At 63.0% G+C, this 18,553-nt stretch overlaps 2 protein-coding genes across 3 annotated transcripts in view; both read left to right on the plus strand.

Moving 5' to 3' along the window:
- REXO1 (RNA exonuclease 1 homolog) overlaps positions 1-7,118 on the plus strand; it is a 20,728-nt gene extending 13,610 nt beyond the window's left edge. Inside the window, exons 4-16 of one of the 2 annotated variants that reach the window (XM_029217576.1) lie at positions 205-415; positions 2,237-2,400; positions 2,550-2,681; positions 2,744-2,867; positions 3,405-3,518; positions 3,628-3,765; positions 3,882-3,995; positions 4,604-4,677; positions 4,903-5,013; positions 5,431-5,546; positions 5,713-5,851; positions 6,038-6,158; positions 6,229-7,118. In XM_029217576.1, coding sequence (XP_029073409.1) covers positions 205-415; positions 2,237-2,400; positions 2,550-2,681; positions 2,744-2,867; positions 3,405-3,518; positions 3,628-3,765; positions 3,882-3,995; positions 4,604-4,677; positions 4,903-5,013; positions 5,431-5,546; positions 5,713-5,851; positions 6,038-6,158; positions 6,229-6,317 — 1,647 coding nt within the window. In that variant the 3' untranslated portion in view covers positions 6,318-7,118. Of the gene's footprint in view, positions 1-204; positions 416-2,236; positions 2,401-2,549; positions 2,682-2,743; positions 2,868-3,404; positions 3,519-3,627; positions 3,766-3,881; positions 3,996-4,117; positions 4,678-4,902; positions 5,014-5,430; positions 5,547-5,712; positions 5,852-6,037; positions 6,159-6,228 lie in introns of those variants that run through there. The other variant, XM_029217578.1, reaches the window with a different exon arrangement.
- A 3,847-nt stretch (positions 7,119-10,965) lies between these two features.
- Positions 10,966-18,553, plus strand: part of ATP8B3 (ATPase phospholipid transporting 8B3) — an 11,146-nt gene continuing 3,558 nt past the window's right edge. Inside the window, 13 exon segments of the mRNA XM_029216860.1 lie at positions 10,966-11,009; positions 11,159-11,217; positions 11,694-11,785; positions 12,157-12,372; positions 12,939-13,020; positions 13,370-13,576; positions 13,658-13,770; positions 15,303-15,467; positions 15,572-15,683; positions 16,774-16,849; positions 17,074-17,194; positions 17,456-17,606; positions 17,701-17,924. Of these exon segments, the coding sequence (XP_029072693.1) occupies positions 10,966-11,009; positions 11,159-11,217; positions 11,694-11,785; positions 12,157-12,372; positions 12,939-13,020; positions 13,370-13,576; positions 13,658-13,770; positions 15,303-15,467; positions 15,572-15,683; positions 16,774-16,849; positions 17,074-17,194; positions 17,456-17,606; positions 17,701-17,924 (1,662 nt within the window).

Raw genomic sequence — 18,553 nt, forward strand, 5'->3', positions numbered from 1 at the left:
GGACCCCTGCACACTCAGGAGGGGGAGAGCTGGTTCCCTCCGGGGCCCCTGCACACTCAGGAGGAGGCTTCTGAGGTTGCCTGCCCCATCCCAGCCCTGGAGCACCTGCCGCCCGCCCCACAGTACTACCCCTCTCCTGACACCCCGCGAGGCCTGCTCTGGGTACCTCTGATGTGCAGTCTGGACTTGAAATTTGTCACCCAGGCGGAGCCCACAAGCAGAGGCCCAGCGCCTCCTACCCGTCCCCCGACTGCCCAGGAGGTGTGCTACCGCCGGGCCCAGCAGGCACAGAGGGAGTCAGCCAGCCGGCTCCAGGCTGCCCAGCCGCTGGCCGAGAAGCAGTCCTCCGTGCACATCTCAGCCCCCGGAGAGAAGAGGAGGATTGCCCACGTCCCCAACCCCCTCCTGGCTGCAGGTGGGTCCCAGGGTTGTGGTCTCGGGAGTGCTTCTTGTCCAGCAGGAGGACCCCAAGGCCGGGCTCCTTTTATGTTAGTAGTGGTGGCCTTGAGCAGGGCCTGGCTGCGTCTCGGTGATTATATGTCAAACGGGGATAAAAGTCTCCCAGCTGTGTGGGAGGCTGAGGCAGGCCTGTTGTGGCGCCCGGCGGCTCTGGGCCTCTGTGGGCTTTGGTGTTAGCAGTGGGGCGGGCCGTAGGGAGTCTGAGGGGTGTCTTCCTTCCTTCCCTGTCTGTCCACCAGCCCCAGAGGTCTGCCTGTGACTCCGCTCTGCCCCTGCTGCCTGCTCTGTGGGGGGCTCCCACCCAGGTGTGGCTTGCACCTGGTAAGGTGTTAATGGGGGGGTGGTCCTGGAGGCCTTCACCCTTGAGTCAAGCCAGCTGATCTGGGGTGGGAGTTGGGGGCTGGTTTTCCTCCCCCTCCCACCCTGAGGGCCACTTTCCCCCCACTTGGGCTTGTCTGAAAGCTGGGTTGCCCTTCAGCAGTCCAATGCGTGAGGTGCTCAGTGGTGTGTCTGGGGCTGAGGACGTGGGACAGGAGCCGGGGCTCTGCAGCCACCTGGAGGCTCGTTCAGATGCAGTCATTTGCCCCCTTGGGCCAGGGGGACCCCTACTGTCTGAACAGCTGCCTGGGATGTCCTTCCTGCTAGTTCCAAGACCCCTTTGAGGAGTCAGCCCCGAGGAGACGGCTCCACACGCTGGTCCTGCGGATACAGGCTTCCGCAGGCCTCCTTGGCTTCCCTGGGTGCTAGAGCCTCCTTTAGGAGAAGCTGGCCAGATCCCCATCCTTCCCCCTGCCCCAGGATGCTGGAGGGAGCGCTTATAGCCAGGCGGCTTGTCAGCCAGGGGCTGTATCTCAGGCATGGGTCTTAGCAGTTGTTTGGCCCTGGGGATGTGAACAGAGATTGACCTGAGCTGTGGACCTGAGACACACACTCTCAAAAGCCTGCACCTGCTCTCAGGTTGTCTGGTCATCACCGATGGCTTGGGACAGTGCTGCCACCGTTGTCACTGCTGCCACCGTTGTCACTGCACGTGCTCGGGTGGGGTGGCGGCTCTTCTGAGCCCCAGGGGGACTCACCTGTCATCCAATGTCTCATGCTCCAGATGACCGTAAAAGCGTTCCTTCCTCCATCACTGAAAAGTGTGCGTTCTTAGAGCCGAGGCCGGTCGGCAGCTGGTCTCCTTTGTGGCCCGAGAGGCTGGGCCTGGTGTGGGCCCCGCGCTCTGTATCTGTGCCTCGGTCTCCTTGCTGCTTCTGTCCTTCCTCGGGGCTGAGCCCTCCCGCCACCCCACCCACCCTCCGGGCCCTTGGAAACAGCCCTGCTGGTGGTCACAGGAGACTGTCTGGTTTGTGACCTCATCAAAGAGAGAGATAGAACAGAGGTCGCTGGGGGCAGGCTGGCCGGTCACAGTGAGCAGGCCCTCTGCCCAGGAGCCAGGGCCTTTCGTCCCTCACACTTGAGCGCCTCGGGGTCGGGGCCGCAGCATGTGGCAGAGGCTCCCCACACCCCCCCGCCACTTGCAGGGCCACCCCAGTGGCGACCTTGCCTGAGCCGGCCTCCGAAGCACCGTTTTCGTCGCGTCCCCTCTCGATGGACTTGCCTGAAAGCTGATAGAGCCTAATGGCGTTCCACAGCCCACAGGCCAGACTCCGGCCCTTCCACCTGTGCCCCGAGACGCACGTCCTGCTGGTGCTGAACGGCCGCAGCTGCCTGGTGCTCTGCAGCTCAGTGATGGGCGTGCTCTCCTCCCGTACTCACGTCCCCCGTCCCCCTCCAGCCCCTACAGGTGCCAAGAGGACCCTCTCGGCCAGCAGCAGCCAGCCCCCCAATGGCCCCGAGCTGGGCAGCCAGCCCCTGAAGACGCGTACGTTGTCGGGCATGGCGTCCAAGACTACCGCCACCGTGGCCCCCAAGCGTGTGGCGCACAGTCCATCCTTACAGGTGAGCCCTCTGCTTAGCTTACCTCTCCTTGCTCCCCTGTTGTTTCCATTTAACCCGTAGCCTTACTCCTTCGAGCAGTTTCAGTTTGCAGACCCTGAGCGGGGTGCAGACAGGAGCGTGCCACACTCTGCTGGTCTCTGTTCCCCTAGAGTTTAAAGAAGCCCGTTATCCCAAAAGAGTTCGGGGGCAAAGTCCCCACTGTCATCCGCCAGCGCTATCTCAACCTGTTCATTGAAGAGTGCCTCAAGTTTTGCTCTTCTAACCAGGAAGCCATAGAGAAGGTGCGTGGGGCGGGGCTGGTGGGAGGCGGGGCTGGGCTGGGCTGAGCCGTTTCCTCCTGCAGGCGCTCAACGAGGAGAAGGTGGCCTACGACCGGAGCCCCAGCAAGAACATCTACCTGAACGTGGCCGTGAATACCCTCAAGAAGCTGCGCGGCCTGGGCCCTGGCACCGGGCCTGGTCTCAACAGTAAGTCGCCTCCAGAGGACCGGGGCCCAGCCCTCCCCGGGCCACCGGCAGGTTGTCAGACAAAGGCTCTGCACGCCGGCCACCCAGTTGCCAGGCTCCTGTCAGGATGGCGCTGGGCCCATGCCCTCAGAACAGCCTCCTCTCGCTGTTAACCGCCCTCCTCAGTGAGCCGAGGGCCGCCGCTAATGGGGGCCTCTTCAAAGCACAAAGCAGGGGGGCATTTCCTGAGCCCTCTCGAAGGATGCATTAGCGCCCGTCTGCTCCGCCTGCTCTCCGGTTCGGCCCGCTCCCCTGGCAGGCAGCTGCGCACAGCGCCCGAGGTGGCCATCAGAGCCTGTGTAGAGTCCTTTCCCTTTCTTCTCCAAGGGGTGAAGACCCCCGGGGGGTCCAGGGGCGGTGGAGGGGCTGCCAGGCAGCCTGCTGCTCCCCAAAGAGTGCACATCACAGGAGGTCAGGCCGTCCCCTTCTGGAGGAGGGTGGAGGAGCACTTGTGAGGGCTGAGGTCTGAACCTCGTTTACCCTCCCCTCACCTTCCAGAACCCAGCGGCCGGAGGGTGGTGTCCCATGAAGTGGTGCTGGGGGGCAAGTTGGCTGCCAAGACTAGCTTTTCGCTCAGCCGTCCCAGCAGCCCCCGCGTGGAGGATCTGAAAGGTGAGCCTGGCTCCTCCGGGTGCGGCCCCTGGAGGCTCTCCCACCCTCCCCGGCCGCTGGGTCCAGCCCCAGCCCGGCTGGGGGCTGACCCCCTCTCCCCTGTCCCCAGGGGCCGCCCTGTACAGCCGCCTCAAGGAGTACCTGCTCACCGAGGCCCAGCTCAAGGAGAACGGCTACCCCTTCCCGCACCCCGAGAAGCCAGGGGGCGCCATCATCTTCACGGCCGAGGAGAAGAAGCCCAAGGACTGTGAGTACCTCCTGCGCCACTGCCCTTGGGGCGGAGGGGGCCATCTGGGGACATGGAACGCCCGGCCCAGCTGGCCTGACGCATCGCCCTTCCTCCTGCCCCATCCCCACTCGCAGCCGCCTGCAGGGTCTGCTGCCGCTGCGGCGCCGAGTACCTCGTGTCCTCCTCCGGCCGCTGCGTGCGCGACGAGGAGTGTTACTACCACTGGGGGCGGCTCCGCCGGAACCGAGGTGAGACCCCCGCTGGGCCGCTGGGCTGCTGGGCTGGGCTGGCGCCAGCTCTGACCATTTGTAACTTTTTTCCGTTGGTTGTTCTTCGTGGGAAAAGTAACACAAAGGTCTTCCTGTGACAGTGTTCCTGGGTAGATAAAAGGAAGGCCTCCCGCCTCATGAGGCCCCTACGCATCCTTTCCACGACTGTCCCCGTGGAACTACGTGGGCGGTTCTGCCTCAGTGGGAACAAAGCGTTCGTCCTGTCCTGCAACTGCTTGTTTCATTTTGTCGCCGATGTGGCCAAATTCCCTCTCCTGGGAACACACGGGGTGGAGCTGCCGGCTGGCCGCCCGCAGACCCGTCCCTGGGTGGGCAGGCCTCCCTGGGGGCCGCGCCAGGCGTGTCCTCACTACCAAATGCGAAGGGCTTGCGCTAAGCCTGGGCAGGGCGGCGGGTCTGCGAGCTGTCCTGGCCCCTCACTGCCTGGTCGGGCCTGGCGCCCCTCCAGGGAAGGGCACTGGGAAGCCCCTGCCCCGCGCAGGCAAACCAGCTGGCATTTGTAGTTCCCTGCGGGAGGCTTGGGCCCAGGGCATCAAGGAGGTCTGCTGACCGCGTCTCCCTTGCAGTGGCAGGGGGCTGGGAGACTCAGTACACATGCTGCTCGGCCGCCATTGGCTCCGCCGGCTGTCAGGTCGCCAAGGTAGGTGTCCTGGGCCCTTCCTCGTCCTGGGAAGCCCCTCCCCCATTCTGGCCAGAGTCCTGACCTCTGAGCTGCCCTTTTCCCATCCTTGAACTACCTGCCTGGTCTGGGGGCTTTGGGAAGAGGTGGACAGTCTGTGAAAGCCACCAGCACAGCACAGCCCCCTGAGCCCGGCCTTGCCCTTCCGAGCCTGCCGCCCTGACCTTCCTTCCCTCCCACCCTCAGCAACACGTGCAGGACGGCCGGAAGGAAAACCTCGAAGGGTTTGTGAAGACCTTTGAGAAAGAACTTTCAGGAGATGCACACCCAGGAGTCTACGCCCTCGACTGTGAGATGGTGAGGCGGCCCGGCTGCCCAGCGGGGCTGACCCGGTCTCTCTACCCAGAGCCTCGGGCCAGCGCAGGTGCTGGGATAAGAGCATGAACGGCAGCCGGGCCCACCTGCCCGCTGAGCACCTGTCACAGCCTTGCCTGCGCCCGAGGGCCTGGCACACAAGGTCCACCTTGGCTCTCGGAGGCTGTGTGGGCCTCATGAGCACAGCTCTGGCTTTGGGAGGGTGCCTGGGCTCACGCCCCCTCTGACCCGCAGAGAAGCCCCGGAAGGCCTCTGGCCTGGTTTCCGTATCTGAGAGTGGGAGCTGAGCCTCTGCCCGCAGGGTTCAGGGACAGGGGTGGCCTAGGCGGGAGCGCTGGTGTGCGGGGCTGGGGAGGGCCACCGGGCGCTCCGTCTGAGGCCTGTCCTCTGGCCCCGCAGTCTTACACCACGTATGGCCTGGAGCTAACGCGCGTCACGGTGGTGGACACAGAGCTCCAGGTTGTGTACGACACCTTCGTCAGGCCGGACAATGAGATCGTCGACTATAACACTAGGTGTGCCCCTCCCACCCTGACCCCCGATCCCTTGACCAAGGAGCTGGGAGCCCTGGCAGGACCCCCATTCCCCACCACGGCCCAGCCTTCCTGCCCACAGCCCAGCCCCGGGTTGGGGTCCCTGTGCCCTCCCCAGCTCCCTAAGGCCTCCATCCTCCCGCCCCAGGTTTTCAGGGGTGACTGAGGCCGACCTCACGGACACAAGCATCTCGCTGCGGGACGTCCAGGCCGTCTTGCTGAGCATGTTCAGTTCAGACACCATCCTCATCGGCCACAGCCTGGAGAGCGACCTGCTGGCCTTGAAGGTACCCGCCTGCCTCGTCTTCGGCTCCCTGAGGGTCCTCAGAGGGTGGGTGGGGCTGTCTGGGGCCCGCTGCCCTCAGCCCAGGGCAGGAGCTGTAGGGTCGGGGACCAGGCACTCGGCGTCCCCCTCCCCCCTTTGCCACCCCAGCCCTCCTGTGGTCCCTGACCGCCCACCCGCCCGCCCACAGGTCATCCATAGCACCGTGGTGGACACGTCCGTGTTATTCCCGCATCGCCTGGGCCTCCCCTACAAGCGCTCCCTGCGGAATCTCATGGCCGACTACCTCAGACAGATCATCCAGGACAATGGTGAGTGCCGGGCCGCGGGGGCTGTGGGGGCCGTGGGCTCCCTGCCCTGACGCATTTGTCTGCCCTGCAGTGGACGGGCACAGCTCCAGTGAGGACGCCAGCGCCTGCATGCACCTGGTGATCTGGAAGATCCGCGAAGACGCCAAGACCAAGCGGTGACCGCCGCCTGCCCGCCCGCCCACCCGCCCGCCTCTCCTGCCGCCCCGGCCCGTTCTCTACCCCAGGCCTCTTCCAAAACAGTGCAATAAATCTCGAGATCTAACCCTGTCCACGTCGCCAAGACACAGAAAACCGAGAGAACGGGACAAGCCGGAGGCCACGAGAGCCCAACGCCGAGACTGACCCCGGAGCCCCGAGCCCCCGCCGCACCCCGTCGCCCGTCCCTGCCTCTCTGCCCCAGACCTCTGTCCTCTGGAGACTGCTGCTGACTCGACGGGCGAGGCCAGGTCCCTCCCGCCCGGCACCTCCAGCGGGCCCTGCTCGTGCCCCAGGCAGCGAGACCACCTGCCCCTGCTCCTTCTCGTGGGCGGGGGGCGGCTGGGCAGGCTTGTCGAGGGTTTGTTTGTGACAGGAGTTGTCTTTTTATTTTGTATTGTTATTTTTATTATTTGTAATTTAAACCTGATAACTTGCACAGTTGTCTTCCCCCACCTGGAGGAGCAAGGCCCTGGTGCTGCCTTCCCTCCCGGGGGATGGGGGTAGAGCTGGGAGTGGAGCACCGGCACCCCAGCAGCCGCCAGGACCTGGGAGTTCTGGGAACCAAGCCAGCCCCTCCATCAGCCCCCAGGGCCTTGCCTTCTGGACGCCCCAGGGCCCATCAGCCTCTGGACACTTGTCTTCCCGCCGGAGCCCCGCCCTCCTCGGGGGGCTGTCTGTAAAGGCCCGCAGTGCCCCAGTTCCTGCATCCCCTCTCCCCCACCCCCAGGCAGGGGCAGAATAAACGTTTGTATGGATTTTAGAGCTCATGGCGTCTGGAGGTGTTCTTGGTGCCAGGTGTGGCTCTACACACACAGTGGAGGTCACCGTCACCCGTAACGGGGGGAATCAGGAATGGGACCTTGCTGTCCTTCACAAAAACCAGCCCAGTGCTCGGGTTGCCCCCAGGACCAGTGTCCAGAGCAGACCAGGGCCCCATGCTTCCAGCCCCTCGGGGTTCCGTGACAGTGGGGCCAGCGGCCAGGCCCTGGGACTGGAGTTGCCTTGCCCACTCATGAGGTGGGGCCTGCATACGGGGCTGGGAGTGGGGAGACCCCGGCCACCGCTGCATGTTCCCTGTCTGAGCAGCTAACTTGGGAAGGGAAGGGCAGCCACTGGGTAAAGCGAAAAGTGAAGCCCAAAGAGCCTCATGGGTCGGGGAGATGCTGGGGGGCCCCAGGTCCCTGTGCAGGAGCACGAAGATGCTGGAAGGAGGGCTGCCTGGAGGAGGCCCCCTTGCCACTCCACTTCCGCAGAAGTTCCTCTGGCTTTTCCTAAAGGCCAAGAGGGCAGGCTCCCATCTGAGGACACAGCAGCCAGGGCTGCAGAGTTCCCAGGGGGCGTCGACTGAAAAATACAAGACCTGAAAGCTGTGAGTTATGTTTTATTCCAGGAACTTACTGAGGACTGTAGCCCAAGACGTTGCCTCTCATATAGCTCTGAGGAACTGTTCCTCGGAGTTTTTGTGAAAAAAAACCCATAGAGTCAAACATCAAGAGGTTCCTGCTAATCACAAAAAGCTGACATCTCTAGTTAATGATTGCAGTGCTTTTCTGTGTATGGGAAGATGCTAGATGCTGTCTGGGCTCACTGAAATCATTCCTTTGATATGCACTTCAGCTGTCCAGGGCCAGTATCTGGTTATTCTCCATCCTGAATCCCCTCACGGCGCACCACTGTGGGGAAGGGGGGTGGCGCTGCAGTGGCAGAAGGCTTGATGGTGAGCAACATTCTCTGTCCACAGGGGCCCTGAGGGGAGGGTTCTTGGTGAAGTCAGGCCTCTGCCACCATCGTGTCCCTCCGGGGCTGTTCTTGTGACCAGTTGACTTTCCCCCACCCTCTGTGAACAAGGAGTGTTCTTCTAAAGAAAGGATGCAGGCAGCATCCCAGGAGCCCCGTTTCTGTGTGGTCTGTCCCCCTCCCCAGAGCATGAGTGCCCCAGGGAGGCCTTGGGCAGTTGGGGGAGGAGCTCCCGGTTGGGGGGGGCGGTTGGGGGGGTGCAAGCTTTCAGCTTGCCAAAACTGCTGCCTCTTGGAGGCCAAAGAGCCTTTGCAAACTCGCTGCTTGGGAAACTCCTCTCCCTTCTGTCACCGTCCCAGGGGGGAGAACCGATCCCGACCCCCTCCTCACAGGCGCCCACCGGGTGAGGTGTCTCCTAAAGGCTGTTAGAGCAGTTTGTCCAAGACCCTCCCCGCAGTGTCTTTCTCTGTAACCGCTGGGTAGGGCTGGATGAACGTTTCTCCAGTGAATGAAGGAAAGGAGAGGTTTACCTGGCATCCCCCAGAGGCCGCTGGGTGTGCAGGTCTTCCCAAGAAATGGGAGTGGGAGGCTGCTGCTCTGATGGGGGCGGTCAGCTCCTGGGTGCTGTCACCACCCCCATCATTCATTCCTTCACCCAACATCAGCTCAGAGGGGATGCCCGTGCCCCAGGCAGGGCACAGTCAGACAGGCACCCTCGGTCTGTTGGGTGGCGGCTGGGCCAGAGGGAGAGAGCAACCCCGAGGCTGGGGAGAAAGGGTGGTGGAGGTGTCCAGTACCTTCCTACTTTCTGCGCTTCATAGGGTTCCTAAAAGAATATGAAAAACAGAGCTTAATCACCTCCCCTGAACCCCCAAGTTTGACTCTCCTAGGAGGACCCTACCTTCAGTAGCGCCTCCCACACACCTTCCCCGCCCTGGCTCAAGTCCCCCATCTCCGGCCTGGACGCTGGCCCAGCCTCATCGCTGTCTCCCACCCGTCACCACCTCCAGGAAGGCCCCCGGAGTCCCGGCCGCGTGCTGGGTAGACACACACCGGGCTAGAACCCTGTGGGCTTCTTCCTGGCGGGATGATCTCTGGTTCTAACAGCCTCCCCCAGCCCGAAGCCCAACACTGTACCTGCGCGTACGACATGCTCGCTGAACTGGAACGCGCACACAGCTCAGACTCACGCCCCGCATACCTGCGATTACCTCTCCGTCCTTTCTCCGCCCCTAGCCTCTACCCCGCACACACACCCGGCCCCGCCCAGCTTCAGCCGGGTCCAGCCCACCCCCGCCAGCGACTGGCCCCTTAATTCCTAGGCCCAGATTAAGACTCCATCCCGCCCCAGCTCCTCGAGGTCACGCTCGGTCCCGCCTTAGGCCCCGCCCCTTTTGGCCCTGTTAGGCAAGGCCTAGCTCGGCCCCGCCTCTGTCCCGCCCCGCCTTCTGTCTTGGCCCCACGCCTGGGGTCCCGCCCCGCCCCCTCTACCCCGGCCCCACCTTCCACCCTGGCCCCGCCCTCGGCCCCCTGCATTCTGCCCGGCCCCGCCCCTAGGCCCCAACCTTCCGCCCCGCGCCCGCGCCGCCCGTTTCAGGCCCGTTTCAGGCCCGTTGGCACCGGGCTAACAGCTCCACCACGTCCGTCGCCCTGGACGCCTGCGGACCGCCCCAGGAAGCCCGTCCCCGCCCGCCCCGCCCGCGCAGGTGAGCGGCGGCGCTCCCGCAGCTGTGCGTCCCCGGGAGCCCGCGCACCCTCTCTGGACTCCGCCCGGCCTGAGGGCGGGAGGACGCAGCCGCGGCGGCGGGGGCGCCCCCTAGAGGTTCGCGTGGGCCAAGGCCCGGACGGGCGCCGGAGCGCCCTGTGTCGTGTGGGCCCGGATATCCAGGTGCATTTCCCAGGGGGCTGGGCGTCGAACCCTGAGCCCCTTCGCTGCGGGAATGCTCAGGGCTTCCCGGGGGGGGGGTAGTGGGCGTTCCGGTGAGCTGAGAATGCGAGGGAGGAGGGCGTGTCCCTGCCCCCTGATACGCTTTGATTGGATTCTGGCCCACAGCATTCGTCTAGCCCCGGCCGGGTTTCCCCCGGCTCTGGCTCCGGTGGGGCCAGAGCTCATCCCGGCTGTGGCCCCACGGGATGAGCCTCACTTTTCCTCATCTGGTGAATGGGCACTGGCCTTGCTCGGGCCCCCAGGAGCATCAGATCTGGCCCTGAGCCAGGCCCTTCCCCGCCCCCCGGGGGCCCCCGGGACCAGTGACCCAGACGCCAGCAGTCCCTGCCCTGGGAGGTTCCAATTTCATCAGGCAGCCCAGACAGGGGAAGAAGCAGAGGAGAGAGGGTGATCAGAAATGGGATGGGGGATCCCGCAGGCAGAGGGGAAGCCCAGAGGAGGCGCCAGAACAAGGCTGGGCAGTAGGAGAAGTAGGGGCTGAGAGCCGAAGGGTGAGAAAGCTCCGGCCATGCGAGCAGGAATGGTGCTCCCGGCAGAGGGAACAGCGGGGCCAGGGCGTGGGGAGTAGGGAGCTGCTGAGTGCTGGGGGTGGGAGTCATTTGGGGAGCTGCCAAGGGCACGGAAGGACTAGGAGTAACCATGAACTAGCTGGTGGGAAGGCTCCGGGCTCTGTGGAGGGCTGGCAGTCCCTGCCCCAACACCACACTCAGACCTCTCAGCCCCTTGGTCCTCAAACACACTTCGAGACATGATGGAGAGCCCTGGGGCCCCATTTAGTCTGTCAACAAACATTGACTGAGCACCTGACCAGGCTGGGCGTCGTGTGCCGTGTGGGGATTGGGGCTGGAGGGGCAGCAGGGGGGCCCGGGAGGATGTGGGTGCGATCGGCCCCGGAGAGGTGATGGGGGACGACCATGGGGGGCCATGGGGGGCCATAGGGGTGGGGAGCAGCGGCCGACCGACCGGCTGTAACGGGGAAGGACTCACAGCTGGTGACTGGACCTCCAGAGCCTGGGGAGGGGACAGCAGATGGACGTGGGAGGTGACATTTCAAAGAAGGTGGAGTGGTGGGCACTGTCCGGCTGCCAGTGTGACCTCAGACCCCTCTTCTCGACAGCCCCACCAGCATGGGCAGCCTCGTGTACCGAGAAGACCTTGAGGAGGAGAAGAACTCGGGTGCATGTCTGGCCAAGCGCGGGCGCAGGGCTGGGGGTAGAGTGAGGGGGTGCCAGGGGGACCCCGACAAGGGGCGTTAGAGTGCAGTGACTGAAGTGGGGAGACGGGAGGCCAAGCACGCGGTTCTCAGTGGGTTACAAAGAGTTCAAAATCCTGTCACTGAAAGGTGGACTCAGGATTTGTGGGCCTGTGAGCCCAGAACTGTCTGGGCAGGGAGTGGAGCCTCGGACACCTCGGCGCCCGTCCCTGGGCCTCAGTTTACCCCTCTGTAGAAGGAATGTGCGTGAGTGGGTCTCCCAGGGCCTAGGGATTGGCTCAAGGGGAGCTGGATGCTCAGATCCACCTGGGCTCCCCGAGTGCCTACTGTTGTGCAGGGGCCGCGTGGGCCCTCATCTGTTTACCGGCTGGATCCCCGGGGGGCCCCTTAGCCCTCCTCCGGGGTGTCATTAGCCCGTGTTTGTCCTCTCGGGCCTCAGAGTTCACCTGGGAGGTGCAAGCCAACAACCGGTCCTACAACAACCAGTTCAAGGAGAAGGTCTTCCTGTGCTGGCAGAGGAAGAAGTACAAGGTGGGCAGGCCCAACCCCCGTGGGCCTTCGGGACCTGCCACCCAAGCTCTGCATGCTGGGTCAGTCCACTTAGTCCTGAGGACTGTAGCACCGCCCTCGCCAAGTTGTGGGGTCCGGTGCTGGCGCTTCGCGTGTCTCCTCCGCCCTAAATAAGTTACTAGGCAACCTTCACGGTACAGCATGTCCATTGGGCTCTACCTGAAACCCCCGGCCTGCATCTCACGCGGGGAGTCCTGGGGTCACAGCTCGGCTCACTGGGTCCGCACCCGCGCTGGTCATGGCCGGAGGGAAGGGGGAGGCGGATGGGGCTGGGTAGGAACCCGGGCCCTCCTGGGCGGCGCCCCCATGCCGGCTGCCGGCTCTCGTCCCAGAGGAACGTCATCCACATGGCCAAGTACAATGTCTTCTCCTTCCTGCCCTTGAACCTGTATGAGCAGTTCCACCGCATGTCCAGCCTCTACTTCCTTATCATCATCCTCCAGGTGGGGTGGGTGGGGCAGCCCCAGGGGTCAGTGCCGTGCCCACTCCACTCCTTCTACCTGCTCGAGCCACCTCCTCCAGGAAGCCCTCCCTTCCCACCTTCCCACGTGGCTCTGTAGACCCAGGGTGGTCCTACCCCGTGTTTGTCTGTGTGGCTGGTGAGTCAGTGTCCGGCCCCCCTCACACTGGGAGCACCCTCATGGCTGGGTCCCCACTGCCCAGCCAGGGCCTGGCACACAGGAGGCGCTCAATATATGTTGGATGCTGAGGGTGCATGGGTGGCCCCTCCAGGTCTAAGGCGGCCTCCTGACCCCTTTGGCCCCAGCAGGCTGAGCTGATCCCAGAGGGCCAGGAGGAAGGATTAGGTTCTTGGGACCCGCCGGGTCACTTCCTGGCATCAGGCCGGTCATGGGTGGAGATGGGTGAGGGATGGGCAGTTTCCAGAGCACCCCAGCCGCACCCAGTTTCTCGTTCTGTTCTGAGTGAAATGAGACACTCTGCTTTTATCCGTTGATCCGATAAACTTGTATTGAACACCTACTGTATGCAGGTCCTATTCTGGGTACTGGGGACCCAGCAGTGGCCCTAACACCTGTCTTCAGGTGGCCCAGGGAGTGCGGGAGGTGACTGTCATTAAACCACATGGTGGTTCCGCAACGCGGAGCTCCTGCAGGCCGTGCGGGCCAACCAGGACCGGAGGGTGCGCGAGTTCTGGCACGTGCTGGCTATCTGCCACACGGTGATGGTGCAGGAGAAGAACGAACAGTGAGCCTGCCCCTAGGCTGCCTCTGCCCTGGGCTCCTGACTCTCCCGCCCAACTCCCGGGGCCCTCTCAGCCGGCTTAGAGGGTGCGCAGGCCCCTGGCCCGAGCCCCAACCTCTTCCGCAGAGGGTGCCCAGGCCTGTCATCGCATGGGGAGGAGGAGGTCATGGAGATTGGGAGCCAAGATTAGAGGTGGTGCCGGCGCAAGAGACCGTCATCCCGCAAATACCTGACGGGCACCTCCTGTGTCCGTTTCCTCCCCGTGCTAAGGCCGCACAGATGGGTGGGTGGTGGGTCCCTGACTGAGGGCAGGCTCTCAGCCCCCTCCCCCTCCTCCACCCCACCCCCCTCCCGGCCCAGACCAGCTGTCGTACCAGGCAGCTTCCCCAGACGAGGAGGTGCTGGTCATGGCGGCTCGGAATTTTGGCTACGTGTTCCTGGTGCACACACAGGACAGCGTCACTGTGATGGATCTGGGAGAGGAGTGGGTGTACCAGGTCCTGGCCATGATGGACTTCAACAGCGTGTGCAAGCGGATGTCGGTGCTGGGTGAGCCCCTGTGGCTCCAGGTGGGGTGGGGGCAGGTGGGGAGGGGAGCGTGTGTGGGCAGCCAGGCCTCTTCCTCCACAGTCCGCAACCCCGAGGGCTCCATCTACCTCTACACCAAAAGGGCTGACATGATCATCTATGAGCACCTGCAGAAGAAAGGCCTGATGGAGTGGACCATGGAAGAGGCCTTGGCCGTGAGTCCCTGTGGGAAGGGAGGGTGGAGGGGCAGGTTCAAGGGCACAGGGACAGGAGGAGAAGGGCAGGAGAGGAGAGTGTGCAGAGAAATGGCCTCAGGTACCCAGGGCGGCCATGTACAGTTGATCAGGTTGTGCACTGTTCTGCCCAGCACACACACACACACACACACACACACACACACAGAGGCTTGAGAGGGAGCCAAACTCCAAGCTGCACCTGTCCAAAGGGAATACCTTTTTCTCAGTCACGCAAGGACACCCTGTGGTTGGGCTTTTGTTCTGGTTGCTACCGCCCTATCCCAGCCAGGCCTAGTTTCCAGGACATGCTTAGCCCTCTCTGCCCCAAAACTTTTGTCTCCGTGGGTGAAGCCCAAACACCTTGGCCCAACTTTCCAGGCTGTCTTTCTGTGTTCTGCTGTCCTGTCTATCCTGGTCCCTCCTTGACCTCGAGGGGTTCCCGAGAACCCCAATTTCTGGCTTGCAGTTTCCTCCATGCTCAGGTGTTGCCTCAGGACCTTTGCACACGCTATTCCCTCTGCTAGGAATGCCTTCCTCCACTCTGGCGCTCAGTCACCATCCTTTGGTCCTCAAGGCTCAGCCATAGGTCCCCACCTCCAGGGAGCTGTTCCCGCCCCGACTCTGACATGGGGCTGTCCTGCCGTGCTGGCCCAGCCCTGACCCTGCAGGTCCCCAGCCTCACCCAGCACAGGGGCCAGTGGGGCTGTTTGGGGAAAGAAATATCCTGTGTCCCTCCACACGGGGGCCTCCCAGACTGCCCTGTTCTACCTCTGCTGGGAAGCAGGTGGGCGGTGGGGAGCAGGCAGCTGGTCTGTGACCCACAACTGAGGAAGTGCAGTCAGAACCATGACTCAGAGCCCAGGAGCTTGGCAAGGCGGCTTGGCTTAACCGCCTATGGAGTGGATGGGGAAACTGAGGCACGAGAGGAGCACAGGCCTGTCTGGAGCTCCTGACCTGTCCAAGCTCAGCCTCTCAAGCCCACCTCCAGTCAGGAACAGAAGCAAGACCCCGGGCAACAGGCGAAAAGCCTGGGGGAGGGTTGGGGCGTAGGAGGGAAGGAAGGAGCCACGATGGGCCCCCCTGGGGCGAGCGAGCTCTGGGTCTTCCCCGGGGTCTGGAGACAAGGTCCCCAGGATCCTTACAGTTCCACCCAGAGGCCTCAGCTCCTTGAAAAATGAGGCAGAGGGAGGGGTCTGGGGCTGGGGGAGCCCTGACAGCGGAGGGTTCTGGCAGGGCTGCACCGAGTGTCTTGCGGAATAGTTAGAATTTGCCTGTGAGGTCTGGGGGCAAAACAGAGCTGGGCATCAGGGTGGGGGCGAGGGGCGGGCTGAGACACAGCGGGTGTGGAGCAGGGCGGCATGTGGTCCCAGCTCCCCCTGCCCGGGAAGACAGACTGTGGGTGGCGGGTAGGTTGGGTGACCCCAGGCAGAGGGAGAGGGCTGGAGGGGTGCCCGGGTGAGGGGGCAGGGGTTGGCGGGGGTGCCAGCACCGCCTGCCCACCCGGGGCCCAGTCCTTCGCCGAGCAGACCCTGCGGACACTGTGCATGGCCTGCAAGGAGGTGGACGAAGACATGTACGAAGAGTGGCGCCAGCGGCACCAGGAAGCCAGCATCCTGCTGCAGAACCATGCCCATGCCCTGCATCCGCTGTACGAGGAGATGGAGCAGAACCTCCAGGTGGGTGGAGCTCAGGGGGAGGGGCGCCCGCACCCCAGCTCCAGCCCCTCAGCCCCACCAGGGAGCTGGCTCCCTGCTCAGGCTGTCCCCACGCCCACCCCCAGCTGCTGGGAGCCACAGCCATCGAGGACAGGCTCCAGGACGGTGTCCTGGACACCATCAAGTGTCTCAAGCAGGGGAACATCAAAGTGTGGGTTCCCACAGGGGACAAGCAAGGTGGGTCCCAGGGTGGCCACCCCCAATGTGGGGAGAAGGGAGGCTCGGGGAGAGCTCACCCCTGCCTGGGCACCACCGTTGGCCCATCCCTCTTTTTTTTTTTTAAGATTTATTTTTGATGTGGACCATTCTTAAAGTCTTTATTGAACTTGTTACAATATTCCTTCTGTTTTATATGTTGGTTTTTTGGCCACAAGGCATGTGGGATCTTAGCTCCCAGACCAGGGATCAAACCTGCACTCCCTGCATTGGAAGGCGAAGTCTTAACCACTGGACCGCCAGGGAAGTCCTGGCCTATCCCTCTTGTCTGAGTTCAGCATTGCCCTCCACCTTGTCCCTGGGAAGGGAGGACTGGGAACAATGGACTGGGGTCCCCTGGGCGCCTCCCTCGGGCGGGCCCGTGCCATGCTCAGCGTCTCCTTGGGGTTTGGCCCCCTGGCAGCGCCATGCAGTGGGGCCCTCATTACCCCTGCCTCATAGATGACCCAGCGGGGCTCAGAGAGCATGGGCACCTGCCGCGGTTGCTCAACCACCCAGGAGCCAAGCTGGAATGGAACCTCAGGTCTTGTGGCCGTGGAGCCATGACTCCACTCCACTGAGGCTTCTCCGGGGCCCCACTGGGCATGGGTGCCTGCAGGGCTGCATTAGAACTTCTGCGGGCAGGAGGCACGTACACACAAAATATTTAGAATGACGTTTAACAGCTGTGCTGGAATAAAGACAAATATCCAGGCTGCATTTTTATATTCATTTTTTTCCCTCTTCTTTATTTTTTTAAACAATTCATTTTTGTGGGTTCCTGGAAGTGCCTTGGGGCCCTAAGCACGATATGTCTAACGATCCCTTGGCCCTGGCCTCAGACCCACCTCGCACCGGCAGCCCAGATCGAGCCAGGCGAGTGGAATGCAGCCCCTCTGCTCAGAGCTGCAGCCAAAGTCTCAGGGCTGACTCTCATTGGCTGGCCTGGTCACATGCCCTCCTCCAAACCAATTGCTGTGGCCAGGGAGAGGGGCATGCTGCTGTGATGGGCAGAGTGGGCATGGCCGCCAGGCAGGGGGCCGTGGAGGGGCTGAGCTGGGCTGGTTTGCAGAGACAGCAGTGAACATCGGCTTTGCCTGCCAGCTGCTCTCGGAAAACATGATCATTCTGGAGGAGAAGGAGATTGTGTAAGACGTGGGGGTTGGGTGGTTGGGTGCATGAGCCTGTGTTGGGGGGGTCAGGGTTGGGGCAGGGCACCACCCATGGCCCAGGCATGGCTCTGGGGTCTGCAGAATGCCCTCAGCCTCTGCCTGGTGGGGCTCCCAGAGGGGGAAACCAAGGCACAGCTGGGGAGTGGGTGCACGGAAGCCTGTGCAGCTGGTGTGGCTGAGCCCCTGCTGGACCCCTGCAGGCGGATCCTGGAGGTCTACTGGGAGAGCAACAATAGCCTGCAGGGTGGCAAGAAGGGCCACCTGAACAAACAGCTCCCCCTGCAGGTCAAAATGGCCTTGGTCATTAACGGGGAGTTCCTGGTCAGTGTCAGCTCAGGGTGGGCAGCGGGGCCCTGGTACCTGGGAGGGGGCTGGGGACGGCCTCCACCAAAAGGCCCCCAGATGTGGTGTTGGACCAGCCAAGGCGAAGGGCCTGAAGCATCACACCGAGAGATGGTTCTCAGCAGGGCGAGAGCAAGGGAAGCACGCAGTCAGGTCCAGCCGGGAGGAGGGCCCAGTCAGGGCGTTCCTGGAGGGCAGCGGTGCAGCTGAGTGACGCGCCCCTTGTCCCCCGCGGGCCAGGACCAGCTGCTGCTGTCCCTGCGCACGGAGCCCCGGGCCCTGGTCCAGAACGTGAGCTTGGAAGAGGAGGAGCCCTGGCAGGAGCCCAGAGAGGAGAGGGCGGACTTCCTGCAGGCCAGACGCCTGTCCCTGGTGTGGCGGGTCGTGGGTGGTGGGCAGCAGCGCGCGGGGAGGCCGGCGGCCGGCAGCAGGCGGGGGTGGTAACTGAGGGGCCCGGGGCCGACAGGCTGCGTGTACCCCTGCAGCTGCGGACATCGGCATGGGGCTGGCGGGTCAGGAGAGCATGCAGGCGGCGCAGAACAGCGACTATGTGCTGGCCCAGTTCTGCTTCCTGCGGCGGCGGCTGCTGGTGCACGGCCGTTGGTCCTACACGCGCGCCTGCGAGTTCCTGCGCTACTTTATCTACAAGACGCTGGCCAGCATCATGGTCCAGATCTGGTTCGCTTTCTACAGCGGCTTCACTGCCCAGGTGCGCTGGAGGGAACTCCCCTCTTGGGGCAGGGGGGCCGGGGGGGGGTTGAGCTCTGGGATTGCCGTGTCCTTCCCGTAGCCTCCAGGAAGGCAGCAGGCAGGCTCACACTCGGGTCATCACGGGGCAGAATTGCCTGAAGTCACAGAGCAGCACAGACCAGTATTTGGCTGCATTCATAGAGGTGGAGATTCCAGATGAAGGGAAGGGATGGTTCCACGCCCAGCTCAGAGCCAAGCATTTTCAGGGATATTTGGCAAATTTGAGCTTTGGAGCAAGGGCAGGACAGGTGCTCCAAATATACATCCTTTAAGGGGAGACAATGAGAGCTTGAACTTGAGAGAAGATAAGACTACGGGGGCTGGTTTCCGAACTTCAAGACTCTTGACAGTATCATGGTGAATACTAGCTGTGCTCTCCAGAGCGTTAGAGGAGTTGTAGGGCAGTAGGGCAGTGATGTCCCCTGTGTGTAAGGAAATAGTCTGAAGATAGACTACAGTGAGAGGGAATGAGCTCCCCATCACTAATGCCAAGGTATTTGAGAGAGAGCTTTACAGCAGCAACCCTCATAAATAAATATATATATATATGTATATATATATATATATATATTTTTTTTTTTTTTTTTT

Source organism: Monodon monoceros, unplaced genomic scaffold, assembly GCF_005190385.1.
Source record: "Monodon monoceros isolate NGI ecotype Baffin Bay Population unplaced genomic scaffold, NGI_Narwhal_1 Super_Scaffold_12, whole genome shotgun sequence".
Taxonomy (NCBI): Eukaryota; Metazoa; Chordata; class Mammalia; order Artiodactyla; family Monodontidae; genus Monodon; species Monodon monoceros.